The sequence below is a fragment of the Ooceraea biroi genome, chromosome 5 (genome assembly GCF_003672135.1).
Source record: "Ooceraea biroi isolate clonal line C1 chromosome 5, Obir_v5.4, whole genome shotgun sequence".
NCBI classification, from domain to species: domain Eukaryota; kingdom Metazoa; phylum Arthropoda; class Insecta; order Hymenoptera; family Formicidae; genus Ooceraea; species Ooceraea biroi.
The window spans coordinates 10,272,832-10,293,706 of record NC_039510.1 but is presented as its reverse complement, the minus strand read 5'-3'; the positions used below and the strand labels follow the sequence as shown (position 1 = coordinate 10,293,706).

At 37.7% G+C, this 20,875-nt stretch overlaps 1 protein-coding gene and 1 long non-coding RNA gene across 20 annotated transcripts in view; one reads left to right on the top strand and one right to left on the bottom strand.

Moving 5' to 3' along the window:
• LOC105281199 (TLD domain-containing protein 2) overlaps positions 1-20,875 on the top strand; it is a 101,888-nt gene that overhangs the window by 74,908 nt on the left and 6,105 nt on the right. For 7 of the 19 annotated variants that reach the window (XM_020032221.2, XM_020032219.2, XM_020032218.2 and 4 more), the window contains 10 exons: positions 85-447; positions 542-693; positions 1,392-1,556; positions 2,329-2,495; positions 3,722-3,757; positions 4,428-4,590; positions 6,821-7,046; positions 7,859-7,945; positions 19,767-20,048; positions 20,698-20,867. In XM_020032221.2, coding sequence (XP_019887780.1) covers positions 85-447; positions 542-693; positions 1,392-1,556; positions 2,329-2,495; positions 3,722-3,757; positions 4,428-4,590; positions 6,821-7,046; positions 7,859-7,945; positions 19,767-20,048; positions 20,698-20,867 — 1,811 coding nt within the window. Of the gene's footprint in view, positions 1-84; positions 448-541; positions 694-1,391; positions 1,557-2,328; positions 2,496-3,721; positions 3,758-4,427; positions 4,591-6,230; positions 6,704-6,820; positions 7,047-7,858; positions 7,946-10,733; positions 11,189-19,766; positions 20,049-20,697; positions 20,868-20,875 lie in introns of those variants that run through there. The other 12 variants (XM_026969527.1, XM_011342262.3, XM_026969528.1 and 9 more) reach the window with 10 other exon arrangements.
• Positions 10,303-19,760, bottom strand: LOC105281198. The gene is made up of 2 exons (XR_894268.3): positions 13,451-19,760; positions 10,303-10,740 (listed from the first exon to the last, which is right to left on the bottom strand). It is a non-coding gene; the product is annotated as an uncharacterized LOC105281198 (long non-coding RNA).

Sequence of the window (20,875 nt, the reverse complement as noted above, 5' to 3'; positions counted from 1 at the left end):
AGAAATTGTAGTACACAGAATTACGAAAAGTTTGCATCGGTAAATTATGACTGAATAAAAAACGTGATTAATTCACTGTTGCAGCAGACGGAGCCAGCTAAATCAAATGCCATACCCGAGGACGAAGAGGGATCTCTAGTCAAATTGTCGTGCCATGATTCCGGTATCGATATCCGCGATCCCAATCCAGCTGTCCCGGTAGTTCAGCCTATGCCATCGAAAAAAGTGTACTCGGACGCGGACATTGTCTTATCCTCGGATTGGGTGCCCCCGATAACGATAGCGCCAACGAATATCACGACTACGCTGGAGACTACCGGTTCTGCTTCTATTAACGGCAGGAAGAAAGCTAGCTCGGTGTCCTTTAGCTTGGAGAGGAACGCCGAAGAAGCTGAGAAAGATGAGGAACACAAGGACGATGACAAACAAGAAACTCGACGGAACAAGGTACATATTTGACGATCCGAGGATACAATAAACAGCGCGGAAAAATTTAGTGTCTGCAATTACACTTCGTATATTTGTTTCCCGACCCTCTCAGATGCTAAAACGTCTGTCATATCCGTTGTCCTGGATGGAGGGTCTAACCGGAGAGAAGGAGGACGAGAGCAAATCCATCTCTGATAAGGTGCCGAGCCTTCCGAACAGCGCGGATTCGCATCACTCCTCCGTTTTCAGCAAAGTTTTCTCAAGGTGAACAATTTACGATGCGTTACGTCGACAATTTCTTAAAGACGATCTAGCGTTCTAATTGCTCTTGAAATGTACAATATTTTTACAACCGCTTTTATATATATATATTTTTTTTTTTCACTCTTCCATTTACCTGTGTTAAGAACGAGTAACGTTCCTGCGAGGATGCGCATTTACTGGAAAAAGAAAAAAGGAAAAACATTCTCATTGCCGATGTTTATTTTAACTTTGCTTTTCACTAACATTTAGAAGATGTAGAATACAAATGAGGTTACTGTGTACAGTCGACATCGTCTATTTTTATAAAGCGATTTGTGTGATAGATAAAATTAAGTTTGTCAAATAAAGGGAGCCGACTATAAAAGCTTACGTTTACGGAATCAGTAAGCTCATTTGTCGTAACATAGTATATACATTAGCTATTGTGTAGGAAAAATGGCTTCTTACATATGAAAAGCATTTCGCGATGCAAAACTCATGGAAGGGATCTTTAAGTATGAAGGTACACATGATAGAGTTTCTCCTGCTATCTCTATAAAAAAAAAGAAATTATAATTGTCGTGCGCGGCGGTTGTGACTTAGATTTTTAGATATTTATGCCTACGTTGCCTTCGACACGAATTCTGATACTCACTAACGCTTTACTATAATAATTTCTATTGTAACTAACAAAAATATGTAATGGTGGTGGAAAAAAGCTCGCCGATCAACCTGGTGAGTGACTTTAGCTCGGGCCTGTTTGCTAAAACTCCCAGCGAAGAGAGTGGCGGGGGCGGTAGAGCGAGCGGAACACCACCGCTTACCGCCTCCTCTCTCTCCCAGGACTCCAGCAATTTCTCACCTGGTCCAGGAGGCCTCATTGGGTGAGTCTGGACCCGATCATGACCTTGCATCGTTGTATTTTCCTTTCCTCTTTTCCCACTATATATTTTTTCATTCAATCTATTTTTTACTTAATCAATACTTGCTGTCTCGTTTTGTACATACGTTTTATTTTGGTAGAATCCTCTTTCAACATATTTCAATTGTTAAAAAATGAATGGATGCTGTGTTTATTAAGTACGTAATTAATTAATTGTGTATACATATATAATGCGTGCATCATGCACGTCACTTCACAATTATGAAAAATTATCCAGGGGATTCTAACGCTTCTTCCTCCTACACACTTTCACAATTGTTTCGTTCTTACTTTTTAATTTTCAAGACACTCTGGGATTGAGGGCTCCTGCTTTCAGGTAAATCACGCTATTCGCCGAGAAAGACTCGGGCTACGCGGACACTGCCGATACTACTCTCTCCAGACCGCTTACAGCCCCAACACACGATCAACTTAACACAATGTTTAGTACCTCCAAGCAGCGACATGATTTATTCGCCATGTATTATACCAGATCCACCTTGATTGTTAATCCCTATTGTTGTTTCATTTATGTGTTACTGCATATCTCGCGCTTCTGAACTACGAGGATGTGCAGAATCGACGTGTTGTCGACACCTCAGTCAGATATATCTGATGATTGAGGCAACTGACACTTGTACTTGTCATTCAGAAGCGTTATGGAATGTTGTTTCACCAGAAAATGTTTCGCTTCTTCTTTTTACAACAATATTTATTCATTAATTTTCTTTCAGACGCTCTTCCGTCGGCACCTTCATCAGGCAGCAACCCTTGACGTCCTCCGGCAGCAGCAGCGTCGACAGCAGTCGGGGTAGCAAAACCTCGGCGGCGCCACCGCGATTGGATTATCGCAGTATGGTCTCGGTCGACGATATGCCGGAATTGTTTGTGAGTTTCGACAGTAAGTATCGCGATCGCATAGAGACGTTACCCATAATGTATTTCGTGTTCTTATCGGAATGGACAGTTTAATAATCGTCAACGTGTATTCCAATAGACTCCTTTTACACACAAAACACGATTACTCATCACTATTACTTTCTGTACATCATGTTTTTTGATACCGACCGATATACCGTTATATACCGATGGAAGGGAGTTAACCAGTGATGATGACGGTGATGATGAGGATGAGGATGAGGATAAGGATAGCAAACGGGATTAGTATATCACGCACTGCACTTGCCCGAACGCATATAGATAGCTTTTTAAACAGTTGTTGTTTTGCCAAGTTTTTTGTCCCTTGTCTTAGGGATCCGAGCGCCTTTGGCTATAAATTATTATGTAGAAAGTAATGTTTTTTTATGTTTTTTTTTTTTTTCGAAATTCTCTCTAAACTCCGTTAATCGTTTTGCATCAGGCGAACCTGGGATTACAGTAATCAAATGCGCTTATCTTGGTGTTACATTGAAGTAGTGTTTTATTATTTTGGATTATACTTGTTTGTCATTATTAGTTTTGTACGTCATTTCACCAAGTGAACAATTACCGCTCTTTTTCGATATTTTTGTCGACTATTTCTTGACTGTTGCGGGGAAAAGAGCAATGTACGTTCTATAAAAGATCTTTTTGATAACTGTCCATTTGTGATCATCTTCCACTTGATTTGTATTCCGATGTGACTGATACGTTAAGTACATGTTTCGACAGACGACGTCTTAGTGTAAAGTTTCGAGTGAAGACGAGAGAACTTTTATAACAGATATTTCTTTATGAAAGCAGTATACATATATGTACAAATACATCTCCAGAATCTTGAAACCCTTTGTGCGACCCATTGCATGCAACGAGCGCGCGTCTTGTTTACCATGATATCCAATGTTTTAATTCTACTCCGAAGCGTATTCAGCTTCGAATTTCAAGTCTCATATATTAATCTATAATAATCGAACAATCTATAATAACCATTCTAAGCGAAACTATATCTCTTCATGCTCGATTGTTGTAGACTTTAGCATTAATTGTTATATCTCTGCTCTTGTGATCGCTCTCTCAGTCATATCCCTCTGTTTCTTTCGTTCCAGTAATGTTTCATCTATTTTAGATCAGCACAACGGGTTTCATCATTTAGCTAGCAATAGATTCATACTAATGCAGTAATGTCATTTGTTTCTGTTGCCCCTCTAGTCCAAGCACCTAATTTTCCCGAACTCGAAGGTCTCGGTAGGTTCATACAGTATTAGCTTGCTCTTCTCCTTGTGTCACAAACTCCCAGTTGTTTATTTGGCGTCTTTATGTCGAGCGTCTGCCTATGTAAAATTATTTTTGTCCGTTTCCCCGAGTTTACTGCCATGCATTAAACATGATTTGCGTAACTTGCGGACGACTACACGCTGCGTCGCTCTGTAATGGTTACTTCGATTTCATCACCGTTTTTTACTGCACGTGCATTTTGTAAGAAAAACTCTTTTTTACGATATCCGTATACGTTACTATTGGACATACGACTATTGCGGCTATCGTTATTATTACCGTTATTCCTTTTACACGATAATTCTTACTCCGACTTACACTCTCTGTTCTCTTTTAATGTGCTTGCCTCGTCTTCCATCTCTTATTCGTGTTTTCGATCTGTACATATGTATATATTTGTGTGTTTACGTGTGATTTTTATGGATAGTTCCTAAGGACGTTTGTGGAATAATAATCTGAAATAATAACCAAGCTTCTCTTATCGCAACGACAAGATATTCATTATGATAAAATCGCGAATCGCACCTGTTACTTAGATTCGCCGACTAAAGATGTAAAGATAAATCCCTGCCAATTATAAAACTTGTGTTAATCGAGTACCTTGAAATCTATATTGATAAATGCCTCCCGTATTACGCAGAACTGATCCCACGACCTGCACGTTCTTGCGAGGACCCGCCGCTCTATCTGAGGCTGCGAACCGGCAGACCAAAGGATAAGAAGATACCGCGATCGACGCCAATTATGAGCTACGGCAAGAAGAAGCTGCGTCCCGAATACTGGTTCAGCGTGCCGCGCAACAGGTAACGTGTCGCGATTTACAGTGAAATAAATCTGTAAAATGTTTTATCTTTCTCTCTCTCTTTCTCTCCTTGCGCTTTCACGCATTCCTGAAATCCGTATTTTTAGATATCACGATTGCGTTCTTTCTTTCTGTTTTAACGACTAACAAATCGTCGTCGTCGTCGGGAACGAGTTACAGGCGTCGCGTCGCCCGCAATAAGTCAATCACTTGTCCGTGCCGGTATAAATACTCGGCGAGGCGATGTTTTTCGGATAGATGCGCTCCATTAAATTTCTTTGGAGCGCCCGCGCCGTTTTATTTTCGTGTATATCGCCGAGCATATACATACATGTATCCGGAACGAGATATGACCGGACACGTGCTTCGTCGCAAGAATCGCAAAATAGATTTTCGCTCTCCGCCTGCGGATCTTCTATTTATACGCACGCTGATCAAGGCTCGTTGTGCGCTGGCTGCCGCTGTTTTGTTTCTCTCGAATTCGCAAACGGAAATCGCGACGAGTCGAGCCTGATACACCAAACACAACGAAGATTACTGTAATTCCGAGATAATTGTGCAACAAGCAAACGCGTAAGATTGCGTGGAAGCGGCTTATTCCGTTTTTGTCTTGTTTTAATCTCGTTATCTCGCGTTCGTGTTTCTCGTCTCATAAATCAGATGCGCTGAGAATTTTGCGAGAATGAGAGGCGCGTCTCGCGCATCAACACAATTGGAAAATCGTCAAAAAAAAATTGTCGCTGAATCAAGATAGCGACGTCGATTCCCGGAATGTCGGATCGGTCGTCTACCGATGTATCATGATATATCGCATAAATCTCGTTGACAGCTCTTTTTGGATGTCACTTGTTTACAAATATCATTGGCCGTTTCCTAGTATCGTGCGATTGCATCGTGCAAAACGACGATTGATATCGTCTCGAGTGCTCGACTGGATTAGAATCCATCGAGGACAATCTCGTTTTTCAGGTACCAATCTGCGGTTCTCGGTAATCGTTCTTATATCATCAGATAGATTACGAAAGTGCCGAAAATAGCATTCTCATTAGCGTCCGCGTGCGTTATAAGAATAATATCGCCGGAATAATTACAGAAGCCAAGTAGTATAATCTCCAAGCAAAATTTACGGATTGCGTGTTTCGAGAATCTCACGTCGTATCCGTATCTACAGATTGTTTACGATCATGACACGCACGTTTGCATTAAATTATCGAATATTACATTTCAAGTTTGTGTCTCGTATTATTCTAGTCGTCTATTCGGAAGAGGATCATTCGAAATGATCATTTCAAAACACATCAATTAAAAATTGAATAAAGAGAGATGATATTCCACTCGCAATCGTAGATTCAAGAGAAATTTTATTCGCGTTTATTTATTATTTATTGCATACATATATCCGTGAAAAGCAGGGAGAAGAGAAGAGAAAGACGCAGTTTAGAGAGCCGTTCATGCACCAGGACAAAGCAGACGGGACGCGTGCCAACTCGGCGCGATACGTGAGAGCGCGTAGTAACAAAAGTACAGGTGTACCGAGGCGAATTGCGGAGAGCCGGCGGCACGTGACACGTAGCGAGTCGCCGTCGCTGACATGCGGCGACGTAGTTGGTTAGCTACTCCGCGAAATAACCATTCGTTCTCCAGTGCGTGCGAAATAGGAAAATCGCGCACAGCGAGTGCCGCACATTTCGCGATTGCGTTTCGCGAGATCCGTTACGGTGTGAAGCTGCCTTGCGAGTTTCCGTCAGGTTTCCCGTGAAAAAACTACAACGGCGATCACGACGGGTTCGCCTTGCCGCACGGAGGTTAGGCTTCACTGATAAGCGAGCAAAGTGAAGTTAGTTTAAAGTGGATATCGACCTCTCGATCGAGCTAAATAGCGCGCGTCACGTCGCGGTACAGTTGGCGCACGTCACTCCGAGTCCGAGTCCTCGCGCGTCCTCGCGTGTCCTCGAGGACGCGTATCTCTCGCGCCGTTATCGTGCTCTCTTCCCGTTCCTAGCACGTGCGAGTATGAATTGGACGATGAACGCTGTCGGCGGTATGCTGGGTGTTATTTACGATCGACACGTGAGAGGAGCGGTGACGAACATGATGCCTTTCGTGCATCGCAGGTAAAAACTTTCGGCGCGGCTCAAGGACGAGTTGCGAAATAGCCGGCCGGCCGGTTGGCCATCTTCCAGGCGATAATGCGCGAATGCTAATCTACATGCATCTTTTCTCTTTTGCAGAGTGGATGACCTGTACAGGTTCATTCACGCCTGGGTGCCGAGCCTTTATGGCGAGCTGGATGAGAATTACTGGCGAGAACGTGGCTACATCCTCTTCGACACTGACACCGATCTATCACCTGAACTTTCTCCCCACGAGAGCACCGAGGGTGCGGATACCACGGAGGAGGGTAAATCTCGCGAGGGAGGCGACGATATCACCGATTTGACGAGGGAATCCTGGGAGGTGAGTGTGTTTTGACTGTGTTTTCAGTTACGAATGAAATATCGATGAATCGATGGGAAGGGAAGTAATAGCGGGGAGGAATTTCCTCAATTTACAATCGACTCTACTCGAGGCAATTATTTTACATGCAGATTTCGTCACCAAGTTGTTTTCTTTCGAGTATATTTCTTGATAAGCGTATAATGGATCTATTTTTCGATTAACTTTGAGATCTAGTATACTAATAATAGTTTATCGTATGTAGTTTATCTTGAGATATCACAAATATCTCTTTATTTTAATAGGAATTTCAGTCATACGAAAACTTGATAAAAAAAAACAACTTTAGAATTAGCCAGAATTACTTTAGTGTATCTTTTTGCAGAAATATCGATTTTGTATTCTACGCGGAATATGTCTCTATCCGCTGACTTGTGAATTAATGAACCTGTGATTCACAATTTATTGTAGAATGGAGTATATTATCGCGATATATACTTCTGAAATTCTATCTCTTGTCCTACGACTTTCCGCGATAACTACAATTCTATTTGTTTCGCTGATAACCCGCTCCTCGTGTCGACCGATGCCGGCTATTATATAGCGCTGAGATACGCTAAAGTGTTTCCGCGGAATCGCGTACGGTCGATCTACCGTTATCGATGGTAACACCAAAGTCCACTCTATTTGGCCCGCGGTGTTGTCGTGATTGAAGCGTTAAAACGCCACGGCCCTTATCGCGATGCGAGGATCGCGCGGGGTTCGGCGGACCTCGCGATACCGCGATACCGATGACGTTTGCTAAACACGGCCGATTGTGTATTGGCTGACAGCTGATCAAGGCCCCCTACGTAAAGCTCTACAGCATCCTGAAGACGTCGAGCACGTCGGCCGATTCCGAGCAGATCCACGATTCGGAGGTATCGATTAAGTCCTCCCTCCTCCTTCTCAACAATGTTGCTGATGGCATACATATATATATATATATATATATATATATATATATATTATATGGGCATAGGCACCCTAATTGCTCGATGTTAAACAAATGCACCTTTTAGATAATCACTGCCGCACCCTAGACCTTGTTAGATCTCTCTCGGGTGCACCCGACGTTGTCACGCGATGTTGCGGCCGTGCTTACCGTTCTGTGTGTAGTCCTCTCTTTTTTTTCTTTAGCCGACTTTCGAGCGCTTTACCCGCTTCCATGGTTCGTGTCGGTGCATTTGGCACCGCGACTTAGTTCTACGTTAGTTCTCGTGATAGAATAGTCCGTAGAGATACCTTTAAAGTGTTGCTACTTACACTCTTCTTATGTCTTACTCACATCCTCTCGACTTAACACGTGAATACCGATGTACAAACTACATGAGGAATTCGTGGTATGCTCCTTTAGTAATATTCAATACGTTCAATTACAATTACAGCTGATTCGGAGTTGATTCGAGTTAGATTTGTCTTTCGATATTTATTTGAACAAATTGCACACTGGAAATAGATTGCATGTAATCCATTCATTCTCGTTATAGAATGTATTCTAACTAGAATCTAGATGAATCTATGGCATGTGCACCCTTCATCCGGTATTCTTTATCGTATGCATAATATTTTTATCGTATCACATTATTATCGTCTCCCTTCTTCCCTCTCTCTTTCTCTCTCTTCTTTACGAAGTTTTAATACGAAGCTCACAGCGCCTTGATTGACTACTCACAGAAAAGCATTTTTCCATATTTAGCCGATTCTTGCGACGCGTTTCATGCTAATCGATATCGCGCCAAGCACAATGAGAATTATCGATTCCAAGGTGAAATGGTAATTGTGATAAATATTGGCATCGCATTCTGTGCGTCGAAATTTAAAACAGAGAAACGTAGTTATTGATTAATGAATGTAGAAAAACTCATTTCTATTTCTTCAAAAAAGTATAATTTAAAAAATTAAAAAACATAAGATAGTAATAGAACTTTGAATCATCAACAGACATTTAATAGCATTTTTTTCATCACTGTTACGGAACAATTAAAGTTTGAATATTCTTATGCGTAATAAATGCCACGTGATGTAAATGTGCAATATAGACCAACGTATGTCAAGAGTCACACTCTATGAACTGCTCGACGCTTGCATAACGCCGATGCATTATTGATAAGAATTGACACAGTCGGTGTAAATTGACACAGATGTAGCAAATAACATTTCACGGGTGAATATTTATTATGCGCAGTTTTTGTTTATAACATATGGGACAGCTTTTTTCAAGATAGAAAGATGGCAAATTTAATTGCAGATGGATCAATTATTTGCAGTTTGACACTATCCAGTTAAAGTCAAACTGCAAATACTCTGTTTTTTCCTTTTCGTATTTTTTATAGACAGTATAGATTAACTTGGTACGATTTACACTACAATACCCGTGAAATGAATTCTATTGTGATAATTTTCTTTTATCATATTGTGCAATTTGTTTATTGGAAAGTTTAGTTAAATTATGTATGAGTTGTTATTACAATTTTTTTTTAACGATCTCTTAGAAAATCTCGATAGATAAGACAGTATGCAGTCATAATACGTCTCAATACTACAACGGAAAATTAGTAACATTACTCACAGGATAGCAAACTGTTAAATATCGATGAAAAATAAAAGCGTTGTTATCGGAATTTGACAACCGAAAGATGATATGATACTAATCGTTATCAGCTATCGACTTCAGATAAAAAGTTGATTTTCTAATTATTTTGATATAATTCTAAATAATATGATATAAGAATTAAAATTTAGCAAAATAATGTTTGCAAATCTTGAAATCCTACTTCAAGTAATCGAGCGTTTCCTGTGAAGAGCTAAAATGGTTACCGCTAATAACAAAACAAAGGCGAATAATCCATGCGTATCCGCTACTAGGAATTTTCTTTAAATACTCTTCGTGATCTGACCGTCCAAAAATAAACGACAGGATGCCAAGTGTTCACGCCTCCGAAACAATATGTATTTTTAGATGCTCACGTACTGTGAAACGAACTGTAGCTTGCTGTTTAAAGATGTGTTTTCAGATTTCTTTTCAGATTAATCTGCCGTTAACACGGTAAACATGCAAATTTTCCACAAAATATGCTCAAAAATTCATGGATTTTAATTAATTCTGGCAGGACAGGTAGTAGTAGGATATTGATAGCACATAGTAGCTCAGAGCAATTATTAATTATGCTGCATCAAGAAATAAAGAGCCATCTTATAAACAGGCTTATAAATAAAAGAACATGATAAAAAGATAAATGATTGAATAGTGCTTATATTAACAGAATAAATTTTTCAAAAATTGTAAATGTTGCCAACTTGGTTGCTGCCGTAAACACTTTCGAAAAGTATATTTTTCTGCATTACCCAGAAGAACTGATGGAATTAATAATATATGTAGCATGTCATTGTCTCTCGTCTGTATTTCGTTCAATACTTATCGATATTGATCACGATGCTTGAGTGCCGAGAGCACACGAGATTCAGCACGATTGGTAGCACGTGCTGCGCGGTCGAAGATGCGCAACTGCGATGAGAGCGTCTGCCGAAGCATACACATATACTCGTTCTCTTCTCCCCTCTTCTCTTGTCTCTCTTCTTGTGTGACTTATATGAACGTATTAGATTTACTGGAAAGCACCAGTGTAGCTTCAGTCCTCGTGAAGTGAAGTTCATATAGCCAGATGAACCGCGCCTATCAAATAGAAAGGGACTTTAAACAAATAAAAATAAATCAATTAATAAGTCAATTGCAACGTGTGTGCGTTGGAAGTTAGATTTAACGCTTTAACGGTATTTGGGTCAATCGCTGATCGTCACACCAAGAATGTTGAACAGTAATAGGGACAGGTGTTTGCCGTTATAACTTTTTAAGGGACATCAAGTCTGCGATCTGCTCGCGGACTCTCTGGAAAAGTTTCGCGTGATTTAAAAAAGAACAGTTGAAGGCAGTGTGGGGTGTAATATAAACGAGTTTCACGGTTTTCCGTTTGTAATCGGAAGAAAACGAAAACTGAAACGCCCCGGCAAGGCGTCGACCGTGATTTTTAGTGCCTGTTGAAGGTAACAAACCGAGGATGCCGAGGTCGAAGATACCGAATCCGATCACCAAGATCGCGAAATTCTTGAAGAAGAAAAGAAAGGTAAAGATTAGAGTTACTGAAGTGTACCTACTCGCGCTTTTTAATCATGCTTGTTTACACGAAGCGAAAGTTTCCGGATTATGGAAGACCGGGAATGCAGCTTAGAATTACGTAATATGTAAACAGGATTTCACTAGGGGGTCCAAGCATATCGAAATATTTTAATATGTTGATCTGTATTCGACATTATAAGGCTCCACACAGTACGTGAAATCTAAATACATAAGGGTTATAAATTATAAATTATTTTTGGGAAGAAAAGGCTTCGAAATCGAAATATTGCTACTGGAGTCGCTCCGCGTCGCAGAGAATATCATTTTGCAAAATAATAATGAATATTCTCATGTTATGTAATATCGCTACGCGTATACTTGGCGCGAGACACTACTGTGTCTCTTGATTATCGTAACCTTTGCAATATATTGCATTATTCAAATTATTGCCATTATAATCGAATCGGTCAATGCATTCATTCTTTTAATTCGTGAATGAAACTGACCGTTTTAACAAAAACAGAATTTGTATACCAAGATAAGCAGTTGTACGACATCATTTGCGTAATATTTACACAACAGAAGTTACTTGAATAATTAGCGAATATACATGAGAGCTGGGCGTTCGTTTACGATCTATTTCACGTAATTTGCACGCTAATGGCTCGAGAGAAGAGCGGCGCTTTGCACTAAGCACGTATTTACAACCGGTCTTTGGCCGAGCCCAAGCTCACCTTTCACCGAACCAGAGAGACCGTTGTTGCAAAATGCGCCGTTTAGAATCGGCCTGTCTGTCAGCTTCGAATTGTAGCAATGGTAACGTGCATTGTTGCCGCTCATATAAAAATTTGCGTTGGTACAACAGGTACATAGAATGTAAGATTGAGGAAAAAACTTCAATTTTTACTATTGCCTGATACTTTGTTAAACAAAAGTTTTGAAAAAACTTTACCGCTTTGATTTGCAATCAAAATCAATGTTTGCTATTAAAATTAGATACAAAATACGAAGGATGTAAAGCTGCATTCCCTATGATTAATGATAATGATGATTAATTAGAATCTAAATAGCTGAGATATATTCTGTTGCATGATAAATAAATTAAATTCGTATAAAACTTTGTTTAAAAATTCGCATATGAAATTGTTGTTGACATTAAAGGATTTTTTTTTAATTGACAGATGGATTTTTTTGATAAAAATAAAATATTTATTTGCAGTTTGACACTTTTTCATTTTGCTGCAGTGATTGGCTGGAAATAAAATAAATTTTGTGACGGGAATATGATCATTTATAAAACACTGTTTTCGGTTCAGTAAATCAATCCGGAAATTTGCAAAAGAGCTATTCGAAAAATATGAAGTGTTCTTTATGATAAATATGTTATTTTTAACTTTGAAATAAAACTGATACGAAGCGAAGAAATGATGTAATTGTTGCTTGGATAAAAATATGTGATTGATCAAATCTGTGAAAAACTGACAGATCTGCAATCCCGATGTTGAATTAATTTAGGAAAAAGTGCTAAGATGTATAATTATTCCGATAATAACCACACTGCTATGTGAAAACTATATTCGACACGAAGTGGTTAAAAATGCTGGCATTCAGCTCGCAGACACATAAACTTTCATATTTATTTCCCGGGCATTATCTCTGCACTATAAAGGAAATCGGCGAACGTTTTCGCGCTGCAGGATTGTCAATAACGATTCAATAACGTAGTCACCCTTCGCAATCTTTCGGTAGACGTTTCCCGGTCTCCTTGAATATTATTGCATTTGCGACTGGCTTTTATTGCCTTTTACGAACTTTCATGTGCAAGATGATCAATTTTTTTACGTGTAGCTATTTCAGAACGACGGTCAACCGGCATGATTTATATTCGAGAGATACATCATGTATCTTATAATAAATGCATGAAAAAGGCGAGACGTTCATCGGTTACGTTGGCGCTTCAAAATTTAATGATATGACTGCAATAATAGTAACGTATCTTCATTTATTGTGTTATATATGTGTGTGTATATTTATATACACGTAAAAGTGACGAGTATAAATCTGTTTTAAATTATTTATAAAACTGTTATGTTTTGCAAAGTTTATACAATATTTAATAGAGTGTATAATATATCTGTAATGCATTTCAATATTTCGACATTTTTTTAAAGATTGTCGCAGTGTCGAAGTTACATAATACGTCGCAGTCAAATTATTAAGCAATATCGTCACTTTTTGTGAAATTATATAATTTTGCTCAACTACTCACGACATAAACGTCCGCTGTGCCCACGCATTATGTCCCACAATGACACTCCTCGCGTAGCAAACTGCCAGGAAATTTCGATTAGCGGATCACGTTGGTAGTCGACTCACAATTGATGGCAATTTATGATTGTTCCGCGAGTCCGATTATCCCCCGTAACACATGATCTATATTTCACGATGTCGTTCAATTCGTTTTTGTATTGTTTCGATCTTGATTAAAATGTTGCTAAGAAGCAAATAGAATTCACATAAATTAATCAAACCTTCTTGCACGCGATGACAGGAAAAGCAATTAAATTTAATGTGTAGATGCGATGTTTCGTAATAACTAATAAGTGCCTGTTTGTACACGTGGCAATATTGTTTATCAAAATTTGAAAAGAATCTTCTTAATCAAAACTAGTTTTCGGTACGAATAGCCTTTACAATCAGTGATGATAAATTGTAGGAAAAAGAGGTTTTCCGTGAATAGATAACAAAAACTTATTTTTTGTTTAATTTTAAATGAATTTCTTACAAAGCATAATTATGAAAATATTGGCTGGTAAAACAGCAAAAATTGTAAGAAATAGCATCGAATCATGTTTTGAGAAAAGAATGTAAGAAATATTGCTTTATTCGCCATGTATATTATTGAATATTCATGGATAAGCTCGTAAAGACTAAAAATCTTCATCACTACATGCGTCCTATTGATGATGTTTTTAATGTTTCTCCCATTTCTGGTTAATGATAGTTTGTGTTGTTACCTGGTACAAGATTGTGCATAAGATTAGCATATGCAAAACACGACCGGACACGATCACGCTTGTTTCGTCCCGGAGTAATCGGAGTGAATACATGGTTATCGCATATTCGTCAGACGGTCATTTTAATCCAGCAATGATTTATTCGCATTCTTAAGTAACTATACTGTGCGAGTTTAATCGCAGAAAATCTTCCGTGAGGTAAAGACATCATGTGAGATGAGGAATCGGTATAAAAATTCTTTTTCGAGCTGTTAATCCAGGTCAAATAATCGTCTCGATATCGATAAGGCACTGTGATCAAACATGCTCAAACGTGCTTATCATTCATCTTATTTAATTGTTAGAAGATAGCGATATCTTAACTGCTATTTCTTGTTTTAATATCTTAAATTTTTCGTATAAACTGACGCATGATCTTGTTGCAATTTATCTTTTGTTAACCGATTGATATTTTCATATTTTTTTTAATTAAAATATGTACGTTTCTTAAACTTTAATCTATGAAATTTGGATTTTTCTAAATTCAGATCTCTGCAAGACTAATCAGGGATACTATTCTTTACAATGTTACATTTTAATTTGTTCATTTTTTTATTTTATATGTCATTAAATAATAAAAATCATCCTGTATCTTTCAGAAAAGAAATATAATTTCAGCTCATTAAAACGTTCTTAAGTCAAAACATTCATAAGTCACGTTTCACGTGCCTAACAAAACTAATTTAGAACTCGCTGCATAAATACACGGAAATCCATCCGAAGCCTAACAACATACGGAAATGGATTATTACGAGCATCATTAATGCCGGCGTCATTAAAAGCATTTTTGACAAATCGAATGACATCGGCGGCGACCCGCTTTTTTGCGTGGTTCGTTAGTACGGTCTGTCATTATCACAGTCGCATCAGGACGGCTGAGAGATCGAAGGACGATCTCGCGCACGAGAATAATACATTCGAGGCCGACGCGAGTATTCGATGGGAATTTATGCGTACTTGACATTAAGTAAGAAGAAGGGAGAGAACGGAGACGGACCCCAATGAGAAAGGGTTTCACAAAGTTCTTTTTGCGATGGTCGCTGAAACAAATCGAACGAAGTGTCTCCGATAGTATTTAGTCTCAATCGATTCGTTCTGCTGATCGGACGAATTTCACGGTTGCCGCGTAATCATCTACCCTTTAAAGATCCCTTTATAAAACTTTACGTTGTTAAACTCGCGCTGCTAATCATCTTTATTTGATAGATAGAATCACGGAATCCGAATTTTGTGAAAGGAAAAGTTTGTGAGTGCATTACTTTATTTTCCATAAATTGTAAACAGATTTCTAAATAAAACGTGACGTTTGTAAAGCAGCAAAGTGTTGTGGAATCTCAAGTTGTGGGTAAACATTAAGAATTTCAATCAACAAGAGTTCAACGAGAGTTCTATTTTTTCATTCATGATGACCGTTGATCCGTGTCCCATTCTGAACTACGTCTTTCAGCATTCGTCGAGAATGCTTACGGTGAGGTTTACAGAGTTTATTAACAGTTTCATTAAGATTTCTAATTCTTAATAATAATAATTCTCTCCTATTTCACAATTTAAAGTTTATATTAGACAAGATACACAAAAATTATAGATATCTTTTCTAGCATATCGAGGTCTCAAATTGATTAAATAAGTAATAATAAAAAAAAAGTATAGAAACGGACTAATTCATATTCTTGAGTTTAGACTATTTAGACTTTGCAGCTTCCTTACATACAGTATTATTCATTTATTTATTCGTTATTTAAAAGATGATTATCGCTCAGAAATTGTTAATCTATGTAATAATTTCAAAGAATAATAAACGAAGAGCGACAGAGATAATCATTGCGATTAACGATTATATTTTACGGTTTAACATATCCCTTTTAACTGAAATCAGTTTCTGTCTAGATCAGTCTAACTCTGATCCTAAGGGGATTCAGTTCATGTGGCCTTCTTTAAAAAGATCTTGACATGTTTGGACATTTCCTTCAAGTTGAAAGCGTTCGTTGCAAGTGTCCAATTATTCTCACGAGTCTGCACATTTAGTTGGATGTCACTATTTGTATTTCCTTGACAAGTAAATCACGAAAGATCATTCTAAAAATTTCTAGAAAATAAGATATTTCAAATGTAATTTAAAGTTTTTGCTCACTCGTTATTTTCGTTTCACATTAAGAAATTAAACGCGAGATGCAAATTTCAAGTAGTCTCATAGTGTATTTAGATCTCCCTGATGACCTATGACAATTTTGGAGTTCAGTTCGAGCACGTGACTATCATCTGAATGTTGTTATTATTGTTACCGCATCACTTGACATAATAATTACGGAATGTATCGTGGAACGTATTAATTACCATTACAAGCTGTGAGATTTAAATGTTAAATGAGGTCACACGCGATGTGTCATTCTGTTTGTCCCTATGCTCTTGACTAACACTACATGTCATGGAAAGAAACCGACTTTTTTCACGAAAACCAGTTTTTTTTCATTCGGCACTTTTGCATATTTCTTTTTTTACTTTAGTGATACTGGATGGCCGATAAATCGAAATGGTTTACAGCGGACAACGACCTAATGTTTCTCCAATACCGGTTATTTTAGAGAAAGCTGATAATTGTTAGTGTTAACGAGTTGTTTGTGCGCAAACATCTGGAGGCAGATGCATATGTTGAATATAGTTGAAATTAACGCGATACGTCCAACAAAATGGTCAATAGTGATAACGAGCTACAAAAGATTTCGCAACATGACTGAAGAATAATCAGTCGACAATAACGACGCTTTTATATCTGTCTGTACGAGAAGCGAATGTCAAAAGTATGATAGACCCATCCGTATGCCGCGATAATGCAATCTTCGTGTATGAATAAAATGGCTTGACTTCTCTTTCCGCAGAAACGTGGAGAAATGAACATGATATGAAAATATGAGATTCTGGACATATCTCTTCCTTTTGCAAACGAATGGCAGATTAAATTATATCTACTTAGAAATTTCTATTTTAAGTTTTTTCAAATTTAATTAATTACATATTAAAGATACTTAAATGATATTTTTTTGGTTTTCACGAATGTTGAAGTTTTGATTATTTATTATATATTTATATATTAATATAATATGAATGTTATAACAGGAATTTAATAAAAATGCAGCAGTAAAATTTCGCAGATTATTTTATTCTTAGATTAATTAATTCTTGTTGATCTTTCTTCCTCAGTGGACGTTAGAAGCTCTTTTATTAGAAATTAGAATAACATTATTCAGTAGAGTCAAGATTTCTAAGAAACGCTCGGAAAACAAGAGAGTTTCATAGATCGAAGGATCGAAGGCTATCGAAAAGATAATTTTTTTCTGCACCAATTTTTTTATGAGAAAAGCAGATATGCGGAATGCTTGATAATGAATGGTAATATTGACAGCGACAAGCAGACAGCGTCTTTCTTGAACGTAATTTTTACTCGTAACAGGTTCACAAGTAATATTTAACGGAGATAATGAGTCAATCAACGTGTAAAGATGGCGTTCGATGTCATCATATTGTCTTATTATGTCTGCGACATAAAATCCATCAGTAATAATTTATGGCATAGCTTGTTATCCTTGTAATGCAAATAGACCGAAGGAATAAGCGATACAGTGAATTTTCTTATTTATGTTTTTGTGATAACCTACCAGACCCGAGTCTGCAATAATTTTTGACGTCAACCGAATATTCTTTCTTAGAAATTTGATATCCAAACTCAAATATGTAACGTCAGAGAGAATAATAACAAAACTTAGCAGCGATGCATCTCAGAATTCATTATAAGCTAGACGAAACTGACATACAAGTTCATCATGGCAAAGTATTTTGCCTTCCGCATATTCAGTGTATACTTTGTGTATTATCCAGAATGTGAGCATGATAATTATGAATGTTTTATCTTCTTTATCCGCGTTTTCATTCTTAAGCGATATATGTATAACAGTTGTTAAAAGCTCGTTATTATATGTAGCAACACGCAATCAAATTGAAGATTATATTACTGAGTTATGTCAATTTCATAAGAACAATATATTATTATAAATCAATAATAAGACACGCCATCCAGACAACAAGCGTGCACGAAACTTATTAATAAGCTTATTGTTTTTCCTGATTAGATGGATAAACTCGGATTTATTGTCGTTCCATTATACGAATCGACGATGATTATCAATAATTTGGCGATAACAATGTATCGCGCAATAGTCTTGAATTATTAGCAAATAAATACAGATATTTATTTTATAAAAAATATTTACTTTATCCAGTTTATTTATAATATTATTACTTTAGAAAATCATTGACTCTGATTCTTTTCAACACAGTCTCCATCACTCTACTTGAACCTGTTATAATCAGATACTTTTCATTTATTTATCAAAAATCAATATTCTGTGTTTATGTGTATCGACTTTTTTGGGTTCAATGCAATATAATCGAAGCGCAGTTCAATTATTTCGATCTGATTTATAAGGCCGTCCGTTCATGGTAGCTTTTACGCTTCAGGTTCTATAAGTGAGCTATTGTATCGATGTACCGCGTGACATTTTACCGTTTGCATTCTCTCTCGTGCATTGTAGTAGCGTAAAGTGAAAGACTTACTGATAGCGAGCGGCGAACAAAAATAATTTAATATCGGCACACATTTTACGGTGGTTTTCTTACGTTGATAATTACCTAGTAATTTATTTACCTGAAATACAATATGACACTTGGATGTGGTAGTGTCCTAAATGTGCTTAAATCTAGCTGACTAAGGAGGACAGAAGCAAAGAAGAGTGTCTAAATAATTTACCTGTTACTGACAGCATATTTTATCTTTAAAAAGGATAGACTTACGCAGACTTTACTTTTGAGATTTTCCGAAATCCATAGAGTCAAGCAGGATAAAACTAAAGTATTTTTCATAAATGATTAATCAAGACAATAACTTATCATTCAATGCGTATCGTAAAATTATTAAGAAACGATGACAAGTTGTATTCGTTGTCAGGATGAAAAATATGTGATATGTTACGTCTACTTCAATATTATAATTAATCAACAATTAGCTGTTATTCTAATTATTATTTACTTTAAATTACACATTTCATTCAAATCTACCTCCTGCTTAACTCTAATTGATTTTTAAGACACGTATACACAGAAATACATTTCAGTCAGTAATCATCAAAATCATCTAAAGTCATCTAAAAAGGCATTGTATGCATGTTACAAGATAGTTTTCGCTTTTAATGGACACATAGGAAGTCTTCCGTTCCACACATGTGTCTTTAGTGTCTGCGACCGTGTCGTTTACATAGCATCAATTAAAGCACAGCATCGATTAGACTTTCATTTACATCCATTTGTTGCGTCATCTTTTCATGGAATCGTCATGAAATCGTCTGATACTTCGTCAACGTCCTTATTAGAACAACTTTGCTTCTTGCCTCCTCGATTAGAATTAGTGGTCACTACACATGTGTAATTGTCAAAAGTACACTCGAGAATACATATCATAATGGTGAATCGTGTTTGCAGGTACTGTCTATGAGCGAGGAGTTTAGGCGAGCTCTCTACGCGAACAGTGCCGTTTCACTGGACAACGACATTATCGTGCCCGATCTCATCGGCACGACAGAGATATTGAGTGACGAGCACAGGGAACAACTCTGCCGTCACCTACCTGCGAGGGCGGAAGGCTACCAATGGACCCTCGTGTTCAGCACCAGTCAGCATGGCTTCAGCCTCAATAGCATGTATCGAAAAATGGCAAAGGTCGAGAGTCCGATCCTGCTAGTCATCGAGGACACGGAGGGCAACGTGAGTTACCTATTTTTTAATACAATTCGATTTGATTTACATTTTATTTGATGCATTTTAAGAATTATTAGTCCCGGTACCATTATATATCACTATACATATGTAGATTCGATCCACACAAGCATTCTTTTTGTATTGTCAATATTGAACAAATTGAGCAAACACATAGCGTTGTCTTCCATTTGTATCATGTACTAAGAAATCTATATTTTCCAACCTGCACTCATTTACTTCCTAACTATAATTATTTAAAAGAGTAGAAAGTTACGGTAAATTAAATATTTCTGATATCTTTCTACAATGTTATAAAAATTATGAAAACTAATTACAGGGGAGAAATATTATAAATACGGTGCAGTAAAATGTCGAGGCCAGCCTACCCGATTAATCATGATCAGAAAGTCTCGTGATTATCATAATGAGTCTGAGTAAAACGTGTGACATTAAGATAGACTTGCGTTCGCGCGTTAACTAGTTTGCTTCGCGAACGTCCAGCAAACATGCATTTGAACTGTTGTAACGCTAACTGGTTTATTCGCACCGTTTATCCGGAGCAAACACATAGTGCAATGTAATTTCTTCTCTTTGATTTTACGCATCACGTGCACAGATCTCAGCCTTTATGAGTCGCTTTCTTCTTTTGTTACAGGTGTTCGGTGCGCTGACGTCTTGCTCGCTGCACGTGAGCGATCACTTTTACGGTACCGGTGAGTCGCTGCTCTTCAGGTTTACGCCGAGGTTCCAATCCTATAACTGGACCGGCGACAACCTGTATTTCATCAAGGGCAATAACGAGAGCTTGGCGATCGGTGCCGGAGAGTGAGTTT